Source organism: Amphiprion ocellaris, chromosome 21 (assembly GCF_022539595.1).
Source record: "Amphiprion ocellaris isolate individual 3 ecotype Okinawa chromosome 21, ASM2253959v1, whole genome shotgun sequence".
Lineage (NCBI taxonomy): Eukaryota > Metazoa > Chordata > Actinopteri > Pomacentridae > Amphiprion > Amphiprion ocellaris.
Genome location: NC_072786.1, coordinates 19,770,211 through 19,788,233, shown reverse-complemented (window position 1 = coordinate 19,788,233; position 18,023 = coordinate 19,770,211). Strand labels below are relative to the sequence as shown.

Here is an 18,023-nt window from a genome sequence, read left to right as displayed (position 1 = left end):
AGAATAGTGATCTGACAGATGGAGTGACGGTAAGATTTGTTGTGGAGCAGTGTCTACAGAAAATCACATCAAGTGTGTTTCCTGCTTTATGTATGGAGACCTGCTTGAGTGAATGTTCATGTCTCCCATGACAACAAGTGATGTTTCATAGTCCTGAATGACTGAGAGTAACATGTCCAGTTTAACTACAAAGTTTCCTAGTTGACACCTTGGAGGGCGGTATATGACAACAACTAATAGCTTAACCGGTGCAGTGACACTGATGACATGGTATTCAAATGCACAGTTATTATTTGGCAGGGAGAGTTTAGTGAACTTGCATTTTTTGGAAGTGAGGACTCCTGTAACACCTCCCTGTCCAACAGCATGGGCTGTGTAGGAGGAGATGGAGTCAGTAGAGAGAGCAGCTGGTGTTGCAGTGTTTTCTGGATGGATCCAGGTTTCAGTCAGGGCTAGTACCTGAATATCTGAAGAATTAACCAGTGTCTGGATTAATTCTGTTTTGTTTACAGCTGACTGGCAATTCCATAGGCCAAGGTTGAAGGAGATCCCAGTAGTCGAGGCTTTTGTGAGCGAGTTTAAGTTTGCAGGGTTGCGTTTTTTGTAGCAGATGTAGTTATTTCCAAAGCCTTGAAAAACACATATTTTATTTTAAGTGCAAGTCCTAATCAAACTCAAAAACCAAAGTTCCAAAAACACTTACTGACTGTCTGCTATCTTCTGTGTTCTAGATCTCAGCTTGCTCTGTTTGGAGCTTGCTTCAGTCTCTTTCTAAATGCTTTTAGTGAAAATCCCACCCCTTTCAGATTTTCAGCCAGGTAACAATAGAGGGAATGACCCACCGATTGAAACTAAGAGAATGAAACCAGGAAGTGCCCTGCAGAAAGTCTGACTACAACCTGACAAGTCCTAATCAAACTCAAAAGCCAAAGTTCCAAAAACACTTATCAACTACCTGCTATCTCCTATGTTCTAGATCTCAGTTTGCTCTCTGTTAAGTTCCCGTACTACACTGTGGTGATACCAGTTAACGTGCTATCAATAAGTGCTGTTAGAAGCTGAAATGGAATGATGGTGGCCACTAAAACTTCCTCAGCCTTCTCAAGACGTACAGCTGCTGCTGTGCTTTCTTAATCAGCTGGGTAATGTGGTAGATCCAGATGAAGTCCTCACTGATGTGAACCCCATGGACCTTTACAGTGCAAAGACCTGAATCAACATGTCAGTCTGTCCCTCAATACTTTATTCTCCTATCTTAAGTTCCAAGCCCTCATGAAGATGTACATCTATAAAAACACCTCACAAATAGTAATTTCTTAAAACCAAGAGAGAGGCTAGTCCTTTGAAAGGACATTGTTTGATAATTTTGTGTTCCGTTCATTTAATGGTGCTAAATGAAAAGAAGTTGGATCATTATAGCCTACTTCCTTTTTTTAGTTACTTTTTTTATTCCTTTATCTAACAGTGACACTATTTTGTTAATTTAACAGTGATAATACATGTCAGTAACAACTACATGGTAAAAAAATATAAGACTTATGAAGAATCTAGATTTTTTTTCTGCAGTCTGGCGTAGATTGACGTTGTTTGTCAGAATGTCTTTCCTTTCCAGTCAGTCCAAACATTGCTCAGCTCTTCTTCACTCTATTTTCCAACTTTAATCAAAAGGGACGGTCCATTTTAGTACAGTTGGGCTATAGAACTGCCAGTGCACATATATTGAGGATTTAGTGAAATAAAGCAGGATGCTGTGAAAGAACTTATTCAAGCTTGGGAATGTGTGTGTTTTTGTGTGTCTGCAGGCGGAACCCGCTTCATTTCCATTTTATCACAGACTCCATTGCTCAGCAGATCCTGTCCTCTCTGTTCCACACCTGGATGGTTCCTGCCGTCAAGGTGGATTTCTACGATGCAGATGAACTAAAAGTAAGAAACAGACTCGTCTTCACCTCACTGACTGCAACTTTGATCAGAAACTCTCACCCTGCAACTTCACTGACTGCCCTGTAGTGCTTAATGACCTGACAGCTACCTGCTCTATGTTTCTGACCAGTAGTGAGCTCTGTAAACTATCTAAGAAAGCTATTGTGTAAACTACAGAATTTTAGCGTTCAGTCAATTTGATAGGCAATAATCACAAGTGTTCTCTACTGTGGTGTTTCAGTCCGAAGTGTCATGGATCCCCAACAAACATTACTCTGGGATTTACGGGCTGATGAAGCTGGTGCTCACCAAGACACTACCATCAGATCTACAAAGAGTCATTGTACTGGACACAGACATCACCTTTGCCACGGACATCGCTGAACTCTGGGCCGTGTTCCATAAGTTCAAAGGTAATGCATCCTTATACCCTTTTCATACTTTTATAGCTCTTTGGCTGTTTGTCAAGGATTTGAACATTATTTTATAACTTTTAACCTTTTAATGGAAGGAATTTGCATGAGAATGGGCAGTATGTACAGTGAAGGCCATTATTGTTGGCCAGTTTTGTTTTGCGCCAGTCCTAACCATATAGATTTGAAATGTAATAACTGTAAGGTAAAATCACTGACTTTGAACCAGTGTTTATATCCACACTAGATCTTGGTTTTAATATGAATATAGTCAAAGTAGTTTGGTGTATTTTCTAGACAATAAAAAGTACAAACACGTATATGGGCAAGATTCACATATTCACATATTGCTGTATGCTGTTTCATGAAAAAGTTTACCACATTTACACCACAAAATATGTACAGTCAGACTTTGCTGATGTCTATTAGCATCCATTCTTTTTCCTACCTATGCACACGGTGAACAGTTGGCAAGCATTCTTCTGAAAAAAATAGAGTTTTATTTATTCATTTATTTATTTTATTCATTCATTGTGAAAAAAGAATTCAATTTCTTAAACTGTCACTAGCACTTGTTTCCAAAACCACTGTTGTGATGAGGTGACAGTAACAGTTTCCTTCTGATCACTCTGCCATGCAGTATAAACCTTCATCAGCTACACCTGCCTGTAACTCTTCTGTCATATGGAGGTTTTGGTTTCCTTTCTAACCGACAGATAAGCAGTTTTATCTGTTTTCCTTAAGAATGTGTCTTGATATCTAGAGTTCCTCTTGACTGCAGTTCCTAATTGTATTTCATTTTGATATATTTTTTAGCATTCCTCTGCTTCAGAGGCATTAGTTTGTTCCCCTTTCAGGTTCTCAGTCACTTCTTGTATGACCTTATGGTTGTTGAGTGCTACCAAGTCTTGAAATTTGGGACAGTTTGGAAAATGTATATTTTAGCTACAGCAACTTTTGTTTTCATAGTAAAACATTGCAACTCACCATTGTGACAGTTAAACTGAAGTCAATAAAGGGTCAGAAGTTTAATAATTTTTTGTAGGGGGCATTTTGCTACAAACCCACCAAATGACCATAAAGAGATTTTTTTTTCTGAACATCTGATACTTATTATTATGATGTCAGACCCTAATTAAGGCCTAATGAAGTTCTGATGCTTTACAATTAGAAGGGTGCCCATGCATTTGTGCATGACACAAATACAGTCGATTTTTTTTAAAAGAGAGCATTAACATGAAGAAAGGCTCCTTTTAAATGCCTGTTTGTTGTAAAGATTCTGTTTGCTTCTTTTCCTTAAAATAGAGATAGGTAGAGGCTTTTATTTGTCATTGTGTAAATTCAGTGGAATTTGTGTTTAACTTCTAGCAATCAGCAGCATTTTGAATTTGGCTATATGGTGTGATGGAAGCAGCAGCTCTGGGGAAGAAGCTGTTCCACAGTCTGCTGGTTCATGCTTTTAAAGTCCTGACTCTTTTCCCTGATGGAAGGGGGGCAAACAGTCTGTGTCCTGGTTGGGGTCTCTGGTGATGCTGCTGGCCTTTTTCTTTGACTGGCTTGTATAGACCGACTCCAGGCTGGAAAGCTGTGCTCCCACAGTCCGCTGTGCAGTCTTTATGATGTGGGGTAAGTCCATTCTGTTTTCAGTGGTGCTGCTGGAGAACCAGACCATGCTGCAGTAGCACAGAATGCTCTCAATCGTACTCCTGTAGAAATTCACGAGAAGCTAAGCCTTTCTCAGCCTCCACAGAAAGAAGGCTGAGATCCCTCTGCTGTGCCTCTCAAAGCGCGTCATTATTATTGGTGTTGTTCAGGAATTTCATTGCCTGTTTCTTTGGCACGGGCACTATGGGGGTAGACTTGAGGCATTCATAGACTACAGTCTGTAAGGACAGGTTGAAAATGTGTGTAACCACGCCTGCCAGCTGATTTGCACACGATTTCAGGGTCCAATTCAACACCCTATCGGGTCCTGCCACCTTCGTCATGTTGATCTTCTCATTGTCAATCTCACCTGATGTTGGTGCAGGACTAGAGTGGACACCCCTCTGATGCAGGTGTCAAATCATGCAAAGAATGCAGTTAGGGTGTCTGGAAGCATGGTATCGCTGCTCGTCCGTGTCGTGCTGCCCTTGTAGTTGGTTATGGCCTTAATACTTCTCCACATGCTGCGTGAGTCGTTGGTCTTGAAGTGGCTCTCAGTGCACTGCTTAGCATTTCTGATGCCCCTCTTCACTTCTCTGTAGGTTAGCCTGTCTCCCGACCTAAAAGCAGCGTCCTGTGCCCTGAGCAGAGACTACACATCACTGTCCAGCCATGGCTTCTGGTTGCTTTAACATGATTAAAAAATGTGATTTGCCAAAGAGGGCAAAAGCTTTGCATGCAATTGTAATCCACCATGAGACATGAACTGTGTGGTGTAATTACAAATATCTGAACTGAGATTAGAAACTGTTGCTGTGTGGCAACTATTTTGTCTTCATTGGCAACCAGAAACTCTTGCCTGCTTGTCAGTATAACTGATTATTTATTTCTACTTTCTGGTTCACTAAAGTGAAGAATTGCTTATTTTCTCTGTTCTACATATAGAATTGTGAGCAAAAGACCCTGTATATCATGTAGACAGTTATGTTAATCAAATTTTCTTAACTTCTTGTGAGTTATTACAGCTGACTATAGCAGCTGACTTCTCTGAGCCAGTTTAAAAAAGGGCCCCCTTGGTATACTCATCAGACTAAGCCACAAACACTACCATGGAATAGTTGTTCATACTTGCTGCTGATCACACTGACAAAGAAAAGGTCTCCTGGAGGAAAGGAATGTAGTCATAAAAACTGATGACTAGATATGTTTGAAAAAGAGAAGGGGAGGCCTATCACCCAAAATACCATACCTATCCATTACACATGGTGGTGGCAATATTATGGTCAGCGTGCTTTGCTTTGCTGCCAGTGGAACTGGTGCTTTACACAAAGTAAATGGAATGATGAAGAAGGAGGATTACCTCCACATTTTTCAGGAAAACCTGAAATCACCAGTAAGAAGTTGGAGCTTTGAATGCATCTGAGTGTTTCAACAAGACAATGACTCCAAACACAGATCAAAAGTGGTCAAGAAATGGCTTAATCGGGCTAGAATTCAGGTTATGTACCGGTCTCCCCAAAGCCTTCACTGGAACCCCATTAAGTTTAACCAAGTATTAGCACTGCTGTAAAGGTATTTTTGACCTAACAGACTTAGTCAGATTTCCATGAAAGAAGCAGTGGTGCTGTTCTATAGAACAGCCAATGATTCTGTCAATTGAAAACATAAAAGTGACCAAATAAAGGCATAATTGTTAGTAGAAACCTTGTAGTTTTAAAGGAGCTTCTCAATCACTGCCCAGGGACAGCAGCACAGTCCAACTAAGGGTCTGTCAGAGCAGCTGTTTGTCCAGAGGTGTGTCCATCCATCTTTCGGAGTCTTTTGTCTTTCCACTGCAATTCATCATATTTAGCTGATTTACCACACAGAGAAAATGATCACCGTGACTCACTGTGTAGGATTGTGCTTGTTGAATCAATATGTTTGGCATCACCTCAATGGAGGCTGTGTTACACCAGTGCTGCTCCTGTGGTTCCTGGATGAGTAGCTCTTCATCTATCCATGCTTATGTACTGTAAATGACATTTTAAAAATACTCCTGCAGCTTTTCATTTTTGTTTGAAAATAAAATTTGAAAATCAGTTATTTAGATTAAGATTAGCTTTGACCAAATTTATTTTAAAATGCTCATAAATGTACTAATTTTGAACATTTTGAACATTTTAGGAAATGCACTTATTTGCCTTCTTCCAAAGATAAGATGAGAAGATCAATATCAGTCTCATGTCTGTGTGTTCAGTTTAGAACTATGTATCTGGTTTCTTTAACCTGGCCTGAAATGTAACATGATGTTTTAGTGGAATTATGTGCTACAACTATTACATGAGATACAACAGTGGTCCATGCGACTAGCAGTTCTGGTCAGCATCTCTGACTGTAGTCCAGGTGTGATTTTATCAGCTTCGATCCAGATCCAAAATGGAAGTAATGTTAAGACCCCATGTCGTGTATAGCACGATGGGACCACACCTGCAGCCTCAGTCTAGTGACAAGACTGCAGTGAAATAGAATTAATCTCCAGCAAAAACCCAAATTAAAAATAAGCTCATATCATAGATGTACAATTTCACAGATGCTCTATAACCCTTTAAAAACAAAAAAATTGTTCTTGAACTGTGAGCACATTGGGCTTTATAGTTTGTGGTCTAATTACCTGAGATGACTGTATTTGACAGAGGCTTCTGTTAAAGTCACTGTACTGGCACATGCACTTCTCAGTCAAATCACAGCAGTCAGCATTCATCATGAACAAATGTGAGTGTGCAGTATTTATGATCCAGGTGACAAATGAGGTGCCAAGGAGTGATGGAGTGTGACATTAGAGAGCACAGTGAGAGTGAAACCTCTTAAGACTTCGAGGTTAGGTTGTGTGGCTTGTCAAGGAAATATTTTTATACCTGTTCTGTAAAGCCACACTGAAAGACTGAGTTAAAAATTGGCCATCAGTGCTTCCTCCCTCCTCCTCCTCCTCCTCCTGCTGCCACCCTGATTTCTTTTTTGGACAGAAGAATTCTTTTCCTAATCTCACACTAAATGAGTATAATAGGGATGTCACAATGCCAGAAATGTGGTTGTTGGCAACAATACCACTGAACAATAATTATTATCAAAGTCATACATTTACTTAACAGAACTAACAGCACTATTGGTATCTTCCATACTGTTGGTACTGTCAGAATTTTGGCATTGCCTCGGTGCTTAAGTATTGGTTCTTGTGACAACCCTAGAGCAAAATGAAAGCACATTTGCACGTTCCCACTTCACAGGCATTCAAGGTGAAAAGTGTACAGAATGAAAAAACAGAGCTTGAGAGTGAAGATGAAACTTAACCTTCTTTCACACCTCTGCACACCTGACTAAGCCCTGCGGAACGTAGGCATGATTGCCATAATTCTGCCATTGGAAAGGGTATTTCAGTATTAGACAGTTAGACATGCGTTTCTTATAGTCGGAGCTTAATAGTATGAAAGAGGACAGACAGTAAGTGTTGAGCCAACAGGATATAAAGTCCTGTGAACACATCCTGGGAAGAGGGCAAGAGAGGAGAGAGAGTAAAGACTGAGGAGGGCACATATGCAGAACAAGGATAGGAGGTGGTGGTGAGTCTCTTCAAAGATTGATGGGTTGTGCTGTCCGATAGTGCGGCATGGCCAACAGGGGCTTGGATCAATATTAATTAACAGATGACTCCAATGCAGCACCTCTGTCACCCAGTCCTTTTGCAGGGTTAGGGTAACCAAAACCAAATTACTGGACCTTTTCCACAACACTAGTTGCTTCTGCATGTGGCAAATTGTCATGTTTAATCATAGAATTTGTATAAAGCTGCATTTACAGCTCCACACCCATTACATTGTTTGAATTACTGAAGAACTTGCTATTGTACTGATATGTTGATATGCAAATATGTATGTATGTTTGTATAGAAATTGTTGCTTGTTAATATAAACCCCCAAGAACAAGAGGACCGCACCCTTAGAATTATGTTTCTTATATATTTGTACATACAGAGGTAATAGAATAATTGAGAAAGATTATACTTCTTCAAATAATATCTTTTCTAATTGGTCACCCATTGTCACACTCCTATTCCTGCAACTGAATAATTTGGTTATTTCCTATAGTTTCATAGTGTTACCTGGTTTTCCACCTTGATAGCAGGCCACAGTACATGAACACATCAGAGATTAAAATAATAACATGAATTTCCATTAGAAACTGAGCACATATTTTTCTCATTTTTTCCAAATTTCTGTCTTATCCAGTAGTATTCCAGTAAAGGTAGTTAAATTACGATGAAAACAACCTAGAGCTCATAGAGTGAAGATGATCTTTCTCTTGGAGCTGTTTCTGTCTGCCTGTAAAGCTGATGTTCTCTTTTGGTAGTTACTTGTTGGCAGTTAATATATTCTAATAGTTGTAAGACGAAGAGAGAGACGGAGAAATAATTCCTACAAGTAGGTCATAGTTTAGAGCCCATGATTGAAGGGATACAGCAGCTCTTAGGAGTAACTGCAGGTATCAGTCTTTGAGCTGGTGGGGGGGCATTAAGGTGTCTCAGATATTTCTGTCTGTTTTGTCTGTCTGTTAAGTGATGGACAGCCAATTATTTGGAATCTACCAACTGAAATAAGTTGCTGAATTACTCCTGAGTAAAACTGTTTTATAACAATATTTCCAGTAAAAACTACTGAAATGTGTGAAATGCAGGTGTGTTGTATGTAGTGTGGAAACAGTATGTGACAGAAATGCCAGTCAAGTGTGTGTAAACCGACCAGAGAAGTTGTGAATTTGTTGAACATGTTCTTCACACTGTGTGGGGCCAGATAGTTATGGTTGCCATAGTGATGATACCTGCAGTTTTCTTCTTCAGTCAGACTGAGAATTCAATGAGATTTGACTCGGTGCACCTCTGAAAGTCTGTTAAGCCAAAACCCTTTTACCAAGGTTTTACCACCATGAGCACTCGGAGGCTTGTGTAGCTTAATTTGAGATATTTTTCCTGACTAAACCAAATGATTCGTTAAAGACTGTTGTAAAGTTGAAAACCATAGAATTCTTCCTTTTTTTTGCAGTTTGTGTGTGTGTGTGTGTGTGTGTGTGTGTGTGTGTGTATATAGATAGATAGATAGATAGATAGATAGATAGATAGATAGATACTAGTGGTGATGCGATTAAAAAATTGATCTAATTAATTACAGGCTTTGTAATTAATTAATCACAATAATTGCAGTTTTGTCAAATAGCGATATTTGACACAATAAGTGAAGTTTTTCAATTCAAATAAAATTGTGGTTGACAGTCGAATCAATGAATAGACATATACGTGTTTATAATTTAACATTTATTTTAAAAAAGGAAAATGGGACATATAGAAAAAAGTGATTTTGATGACTTAAAGCCTGAATTTAGTTGTTTTTTCCACTGTATGGCACATAAAATCAGCATAAGTAGTTCAAGGAGCTTCAGAAAGTTGAAAATCCAGAGATTCATTCTGTTTTCATCTTTTCTGGGTCTGATAAATGGTCTAATTTTGATGGTTCTTTTTATAGGAATATCAATTTTTATTTATGTAATTTTTTATAAACAAAAACGTTTATAATGAAGTTATTAAAAGAGGTATTTTTGTTTTTTAGGTTATTCCTCCTCCAAGGAGGCAGAGCCTCGACAGAGTAAAAACTTAAACCACAAAAATGTTTCATTTCTATTTATCTGCATTTTTCATCTGTCTGCTACATTCACAGAGTACTGCAAATCTAAGTGCAATTATAGCGATTTTATTCAACATTTTAAGACTTTCTGTAAACTCAAGCACTGTCTAGAAAAGTGGTCTATTATGGGATGGCTACACCATTAGCCGTTAGCATGACTCGTAGCTAACATTAGCTCTGGTGCTAACAGCAACATGTTTAGCATTGAGGTGATACCGTCGGCTTGAAGTGACGCAGTGATCACAAAACTCTTTGTTGTACAATTTGCACACAACCAGGCTTTTATCCAGGCTGCCATCGGGAAGATTTTTAAAAGAAAACTTTCTGCCCAACAAGCTCAATCTCATCTTCCTTCACTGTTCACCAGTGCCTGACTTCAGTCAGTGCTTCCTGTGCTTCTTCTTCATGGCTACCAACAGACTTTAGGTTCATTACCGCCACCTACTGGGCTGGAGTGTTCATCAGAGTTACTGGTGGCCAGAAATGAGGGAACTGAAGAGGGTGCAATTAAATGCGTTATTTTTAACGCGTTATGTTCGCTGTAATTAATCAATCGAAATTTAGGCGTTAAAGTCCCAGCCCTAATATATATATATATATATATATATATATATATATATATATATATATATATATATACATACATACATACATACATATATATATATATATATATATATATATATATATATATATATATATATATATATATATACATACATACATACATACATACATATATATATATATATATATATATATATACACACAGATATAGATAGATATAGATATATATGTATATGTATATACACTACTGGTCAAAAGTTTGAGAACAACCCAATTTTTTTGAATTTTTGATTATATTTTATATCTTTTTATATTTATATTATTGTGCATGTTAATGTATCATGGTACTCTGAAATGAAAGAATAGACCAAATAAACAAATGAAGTAAAAAAAAAATCAATATAGAAACCATAATGTATTCTAAACTTTTGACTCATCAAAGTTGCCACCTTTGGCAGATGTAACAGCTGAACACACTTGTGGCATTCTTTCCACATTTGGAAATCATATATCCTTCAGAAAGTTCTTCCCAACTCTGTTGCAAAAGTTCCCATAAATGTGTGGCACTTGTAGGTTGCATTGATTTCACTCTTCTGTCCACTTCATCCCAAACCAGCTCCATGGGGTTTAAGTCTGGAGACTGTGCTGCCACTCCATGTTTTCCAGCTCACCATCTTGTTGTTTTTTCCTAAGGTAGTTCTGGCATAGCTTGGACTTATGTTTTGGGTCATTATCTTGCTGTAGGATGAACCCCTGACCAACTAGGAACATACCAGAGGGTTCTGCATGGTGCTGCAGAATTCTGTAGTAGCCGTTTAGGTTCAGGGTTCCTCTCGCTCTGTACAAGTCACCAACCCTGGATCCAGCAAAACAGCCTGACTGTTGGTCTGTGCTCGCACTGCTATCCCCTCACTGTAAGTTAGGATGGATTTATGGAATTGTAATGCTAACAGACATTAAGAAAGGGAGTTGATGTTGCTATATAAAGCACTGCATTGATGTAGTGACATTCTGCTTTTTAGTGGGACTCTGTAAGTCAAATATTGGAGTCTTCTCCAGTCTTCCGACAGCAGCCTGTCTTGATCTTTCCAGCTCAGGTAATATTGCTGCCATTGCAGCCTCCTGCTGGGACTGTTTCTCGCTACTCCTCAGTCACTTTGCCTTTCATGTACCAACACTACTGCCTCAATTTTTCATCATCCTTTGTTTCCATCATCTTGGTTGTATTCAGACTCCATTGCTTTAGCTTTCAGACATTTTTTTCTGATCTTGGGTATGCAGTTGTGCTCAATATTTTGTGAACCCTTTAGAATGTTCTGTATTTCTACATAGGTATGACTCAAATATATGCCCATTGTCACACAAGCCCTAAAAATAGATAGAGAACCAAATTAAAGCAATAACACAAAAATAATATACTTGCCCCTGTCACCCTCTTGGAGAGAGGGCAAAACCCTGGCTGTGACACTTTTAGAGAAGAGTAACTTACAGTAGCCGAAGGGTTAGTACAATTCTGTTGTTGCAAGTACATTTAGCTAGCAATTGGTTTGCATTACCAGAAAATTTAATGGTTTCCATTTTGTTTTCCCAGTAAAGGCTTTGTCTTATATCAGTTGAGGTTAACAAAACCCACTGTTTGAGAAGCTACTCAGATAACATAGTATTATTTAAACATTAATCTGTATACGCAATTAAAGGCTGTGAATTAATCAGTGTGCTCCAGCTCCCTTTTTGTACTCTGAAAATTTGCTCCTCTTGACCTGAGAAGCATGCGTTGGTTGTCCTCGCAATGTTAGATGTAGTACTACAGAGCTCTGCATTCTGACCATGTTTGTACATTATAGTGTAATCGGTGGCAGAATGGAACCTATATTTCTTACCTGGTTTGGTCACATTGTCGCTTAATTGCTATGTCTATTTTATGGATTATTTTTTCTGTTTGCCTGCAGGCATTCCTTCATTCTCTCCCCTGTGTACTCTGTTTGACTGGTAGCCCTCAGGAAGGTGAATCATGAAATGTGCGTCTTGCTCTTGGGCTTCAGGACCACTCTGAAATGGTGACAAACACTGTTTTCCGTCCATTGTCAGAAATTACTCTATGCCTGAAATTTATTCAAATCAACCCCCAATTGTAATCAACAGGTATTCTGGCGTTAGATGCGGAGCCCTGGGGAAATTAGAGCTCCACTCAAGACCTCATATTTCATTTTAGACTCATTCCCATATACCATACTCTCCAGGGAGTACAATCCATGACCCTTGCCATTTTGACAAATTTAAGGCATGCAAGAGTCTGTACCAAGGGGAGAGGGCAGGCAGGCTGAGGTCAGGTTTTTAATGTAGATGTTGTAAGGAAACTGAAGAGCATGTTGTCATGCAATTAGGCTGGGTCATTCTTTAACATCTCTAAAGAGCCTACATCCATTAATCTTCCTCAGACATTTGTCCAGAAAACCATGTCTGGACTTAAAGTTGTTCTATGTGTCTTTGAGATGCATCTTTGCATTTAGTAATTTTTCAGTATCCACTATTGCATTGTAAATTGTACCTTACAATGTGTGTATGTACAACATATATAAGTATAAACATTGTTATTGGATACTTTGTAAAGAACATATTAGGGGCACAGTGGCAGGTTTGTTCTGTCAGTCTGGCCGCTGATCAATATGTCAATAGTTACAGCTGCAGCAGTGGCAGTTAAATACAGCTCAAAAAGGAAATGAAGGTAGTTAAAAGCCCTTATTCCTGATTCCCACTGTTTTCATCACAATGGAAAACAACAACTTGTTGTCCTAAGTCATACAAATCTAAACACAGCAAATGATGCACATATCTTCAGATTCAGTGACAGTTTTTGAAGATGTTATTGTCATTGTAAGTAAAACTTGCCTGCGAATCAGCATAATTACACATCCACGGATAAACTGCAAATAGATAATGCTAACAACACACTTGGCATACTTTTAATAGTGTCAGTTTGTGCTTTTTTTCATTTTCCATCATTATAGTAGTTTTTGACATTGCTAACCCTCAGAATGCCTCATCAACAGCCTCCTCTGCCCATTCATACACCATTATCACTTTTCCTAGCAGTACCCCAGTTGTTATTTTAATCCAAGCCATTAGTTCTGATCAAGGAGCTGTGTTTGTAATTCTAACTGCTCATCACTGCACCCCTCTGCATATCTGATCTCTCCACAACAATTTAGTTTTCGCTATGTGTTTGAAGTGTCACTGTTGTGAGATATACTGTTGGAGTCACTCTTCATTCTTTGGGCAGTGTCTACTAGCCATTCATTGTGTTCCAATAGTTCATTTATTTGAAACATACTGAGACTTACGGGTATTGCGTCAGGGCACTGTAGTTAAGAATAGGTCAAGAATTGCTCCATATTTTTCCCCAAAGTCCCAACCTAAGGTCATCTGGGACATCTCAGGTATCTCTGTGACAACTGGGCAAACTCCATCCACTGGGGAACATTGTGAGAAGTAGTTGAAAGCTCCCTGCGTCCTAGAACAGGAAATAACAGACTGCACATGGAAAAATTGGTCTTGCACAATCAGCTGTATGTCACTTTGCCTGTTCACAGGAACAGAAAATAAATTGAAAATATCTCCTTATGTGGGGGAAGATTTATTTGCTTGCACTGCCTAAATAAATTCCATGCATACTAAACACTGGCCTTGATGCAGTGTTTTTGAGAGGTCCATGTACATGGAGGGTTTTTATTTCAGGAGGAAGAAATTATTTGAACCCAACAAGACTCTGATGGGATTTACCATGCATACACAGGGTTTGCATCTGCTTCTGTTTTATTGTCACTCTGTCTACATTTTTATGTTTTTGTACAACCGCATATTTGATCCCTGGCTGCCTGTACTGACACTTTAGTTCAGTTGTACACTGTTTTAAAGCCTATTTTAAATCATTTCATTTTATCTTTATTCAGAAATATATCTTTTTTTTTATCAGTTTTGTGATAGGTTAACTGGCGTTTCAAAGTTAGCTGTAGGTATGAGTGTGAGCATGCATGGTTGTCAATCTTTCTGTGTTTATCCTGTCTTCTCTGCGTGTAGAGTAGCTTGCTGTGTCAAAGCACATTCACCCAGCCTTAAAAAACACAACTTTGTCCTTTACCAGAGCATGGGTGCATGTGTGTTTATTTGTGTGTTGTCATAGGAGCAATCGTGTTTACTCTGTGGGTTAACTACATGTGCCACGAGCCAGTTGGCTACTTGGAGAAAATAGTGAATTTTATTGAAATGAAATACAAACTGTTTGCATGTTTCCCAACTAGCAGGTAACAAGTCACTTAGCAATAAGCCAAACATCTCATCAGGCACTTTGCAAGATGTGTCCAAACTTCATTATTTTGCTGATTAAAGAATATATTGTTAGACTATATATATACATTTACAATTAGGCCTATTTCAACTGAAATAGAAGATTCAAGCAAGATAATGTCAACTTATTTATAAAGTGTAATTTATACTGGATTTTCAAACTCAAATTGCTACAAAGCAATCAAATGTAGTCATTTGTACAGTAGAAAAACTTTACTTGTATAGCACTATTGTAAACCAGAGTTACAAAGTTCTTTACAGTACAGTCATACAATATAAGACAACAAAGAAGTAGACATCATTCATAGAAGATACAATTAACATATAATGTGTGTATATATATATATATATATATATATATATATATATATATATATATATATATATATATATATATATATATATATATATATATATGACAATGTATATACAGTATCTCACAAAAGTGAGTCCACCCCTTGCATTTCTCCAAATATTTAATGATATCTATTCATGGGACAACACTGACGAAATGAAACTTTCATACAATGTAAAGTAGTCACCGTGCAGCTTGGATAACAGTGTACATTTTATCTTTCCATCAAAATAACTAAAACACAGCCATTAATGTCTAAACTGCTGGCAACAAAAGTGAGTACACCCTGAACTGAAAATGTCCAAATTGGGCCCAAGTGTCAATATTTTGTGTGGCCACCATTATTTTCCAGCAATGCCTTCACCCTCCTGGGCATGGAGTTCACCAGAGCTTCACAGGTTGCCACTGGAATCATCTCCCACTCCTCCATGATGACATCACGGAGCTGGTGGATGTTAGAGACCTTACGCTCCTCCACCTTCCGTTTAAGGATGCCCCACAGATGCTCAATTGGGTTTAGGTCTGGAGACATGCTTGGCCAGTCCATCACCTTTACTCTCAGCTTCTCTAGCAAGGCAGTGGTCATCTTGGAGGTGTGTTTGGGGTCATTATCATGTTGGAATAATGCCCTGCGGCCCAGCTTCTTAAGGAAGGGGATCATGCTCTGCTTCAGTATGTCACAGTACATTTTGGCATTCATGCTTCCCTCAATAAACTGTAATTTTCCAGTGCCGGCAGCACTCATACAGCCCCAGACCATGACACTCCCACCACCATGCTTGAGTGTAGGCAAGACACACTTGTCTTTGTACTCCTCACCTGGCTGCCGCCACACACGCTTGACACCATCTGAACCAAATAAGTTTATCTTGGTCTCATCAGACCACAGGACATGGTTCCAGTAATCCATATCCTTAGTCTGCTTGTCTTCAGCAAACTGTTGCGGGCTTCCTTGTGCATCATCTTTAGAAGAGGCTTTCTTCTGGGACGACAGCCATAGAGGCCAATTTGATGCAGTGTGTGGCGTATGGTCTGAGCACTGACAGGCTGACCCCCCACCCCTCCAACCTCTGCAGCAATGCTGGCAGCACTCCTACGCCTATTTCCCAAAGACAACCTGTGGATTCGACGCTGAGCACGTGCACTCAACTTCTTTGGTCGACCATGGCGAGGCCTGTTCTGAGTGGAACTGGTCCTCTTAAACCGCTGGATGCTCTTGGCCACCGTGCTGCAGCTCAATTTCAGGGTGATGGCAATCTTCTTATAGCCTAGGCCATCGTTATGTAGAGCAACAATCCTTTTTCTCAGATTCTCAGAGAGTTCTTTGCCATGAGGTGCCATGTTGAACTTCCAGTGACCAATGTGAGATGTGTGAGAGTGATATTACCAGATTAAACACATCTGCTCACCTTTCACACCTGAGACCTTTTAACGCTAACAAGTCACATGAAACTGGGGATGGAAAATGTGCACTTGGGCCCAATTTGGACATTTTCAGTTCAGGGTGTACTCACTTTTGTTGCCAGCAGTTTAGACATTAATGGCAGTGTTTTAGTTATTTTGATGGGAAGATAAAATGTACACTGTTATCCAAGCTGTACGGTGACTACTTTACATTGTATGAAAGTTTCATTTCGTCAGTGTTGTCCCATGAATAGATATCATTAAATATTTGGAGAAATGCAAGGGGTGGACTCACTTTTGTGAGATACTGTATATAAGACAATGTATACATATGCGCATAGATATATACACACACGTACATCCATACCCACACATACACACAAATATGCATACATCCACACAGAATTATGTTCACATACATACATACACTGCTTCACCAAAAAAGAAGTCGCCACCTGGACTTAACTAAGCAAATAGGTAAGAGCCTTCCATTGGATAATTACTGCAGTGTAGGGCTGCCACAAACGACGCGTCGACAAATCGCCTGAGCCGATACGTCATCAAAAGCGGAAGTGAGCGCGCAATGCAACAGAAATCACCGTCCGAGTGGAGCGCAGAACACGCATGGACATCCGCGCTGTATCGTGCATATATAGTATATGCACGATGCGGCGCGGATGTCCGCGCTGTATCGTAAACGCGGATGTCCACGCTGTATTGTGCATATATAATATATGCATATACTATATATGCACGATACAGCGCGGATGTCCATGCGTGTTCCGCGCTCCACTCGGACGGTGATTTCTGTTGCACTGCGCGCTCACTTCCGCTTTTGATGACGTATCGTGCTCAGGCGATTCGTCGACGCGTCGTTTGTGGCAGCCCTACTGCAGTGATGAATACGTTTCAGCTGCAACAACTTATTGAACCCTAGCTGATACAGGGAGGAGGTTCTCATTTCTTAAACAACCGTGTCAGAAAACATATTCTGTGGTCATGGAAAGGATGTTGATCTGTCTCAGAAGGGTCAAATTATTGGCCTTCATCAAGCAGAGAAAACAACTAAGGAGATTTCTGGAACTACTAAAATCAGGTTAAGAACCATCCAATGCATTATTAAAACCTGAAGGATAGTGGAGAACCGTCATCTTCCAGGAAGGACTGTGGTCTGATGAGTCCAGATTTACCCTGTTCCAAACTTATGGGGGCATCAGGGAAAGAAGAAAGGCGGCTGAAGTGATGAACTCATCATGGCTAGTGCCTACCAGCCTGTGGGGGTTAGGGTGATGACCTGGGGTTGGTCAGGTTCAGCAACGTTATGTTCCCAAAGAATGAAGTAAGCCGACAACCTGAATATACTGAATGACCAGGTCTTTCCATCAGTGTAGTTTTTCTTCCCTGATGACATGGACATGTTCCAAGATGACAATGTCAGGATTCATGGGGCTCACATTGCGGATGAGTGGTTCAGGGAGCATGAGACATCATTTTCACACATGGATTGGCCTTCACAGTGTCCAGACCTCAGCCCCATTGAGAATCTTTGGGATGTGCTGAAGAAGACTTTGACAGCGGTCCAATTCTCCCATCTTCAATATAAGATCTTGGTGAAAAATGAATGCATCTCTGGACAGAAATAAATGCTGTGACTTTGCAGAA

General features: G+C 39.5%; 1 protein-coding gene across 1 annotated transcript in view; it reads left to right on the top strand.

The window, feature by feature from the left end:
• The window catches only part of large1 (LARGE xylosyl- and glucuronyltransferase 1), a 142,462-nt gene that overhangs the window by 71,739 nt on the left and 52,700 nt on the right, over window positions 1-18,023 (top strand). Inside the window, exons 5-6 of the mRNA XM_023277717.3 lie at window positions 1,803-1,926; window positions 2,165-2,336. Of these exons, the coding sequence (XP_023133485.2) occupies window positions 1,803-1,926; window positions 2,165-2,336 (296 nt within the window). The remainder of the gene's footprint in view (window positions 1-1,802; window positions 1,927-2,164; window positions 2,337-18,023) is intronic.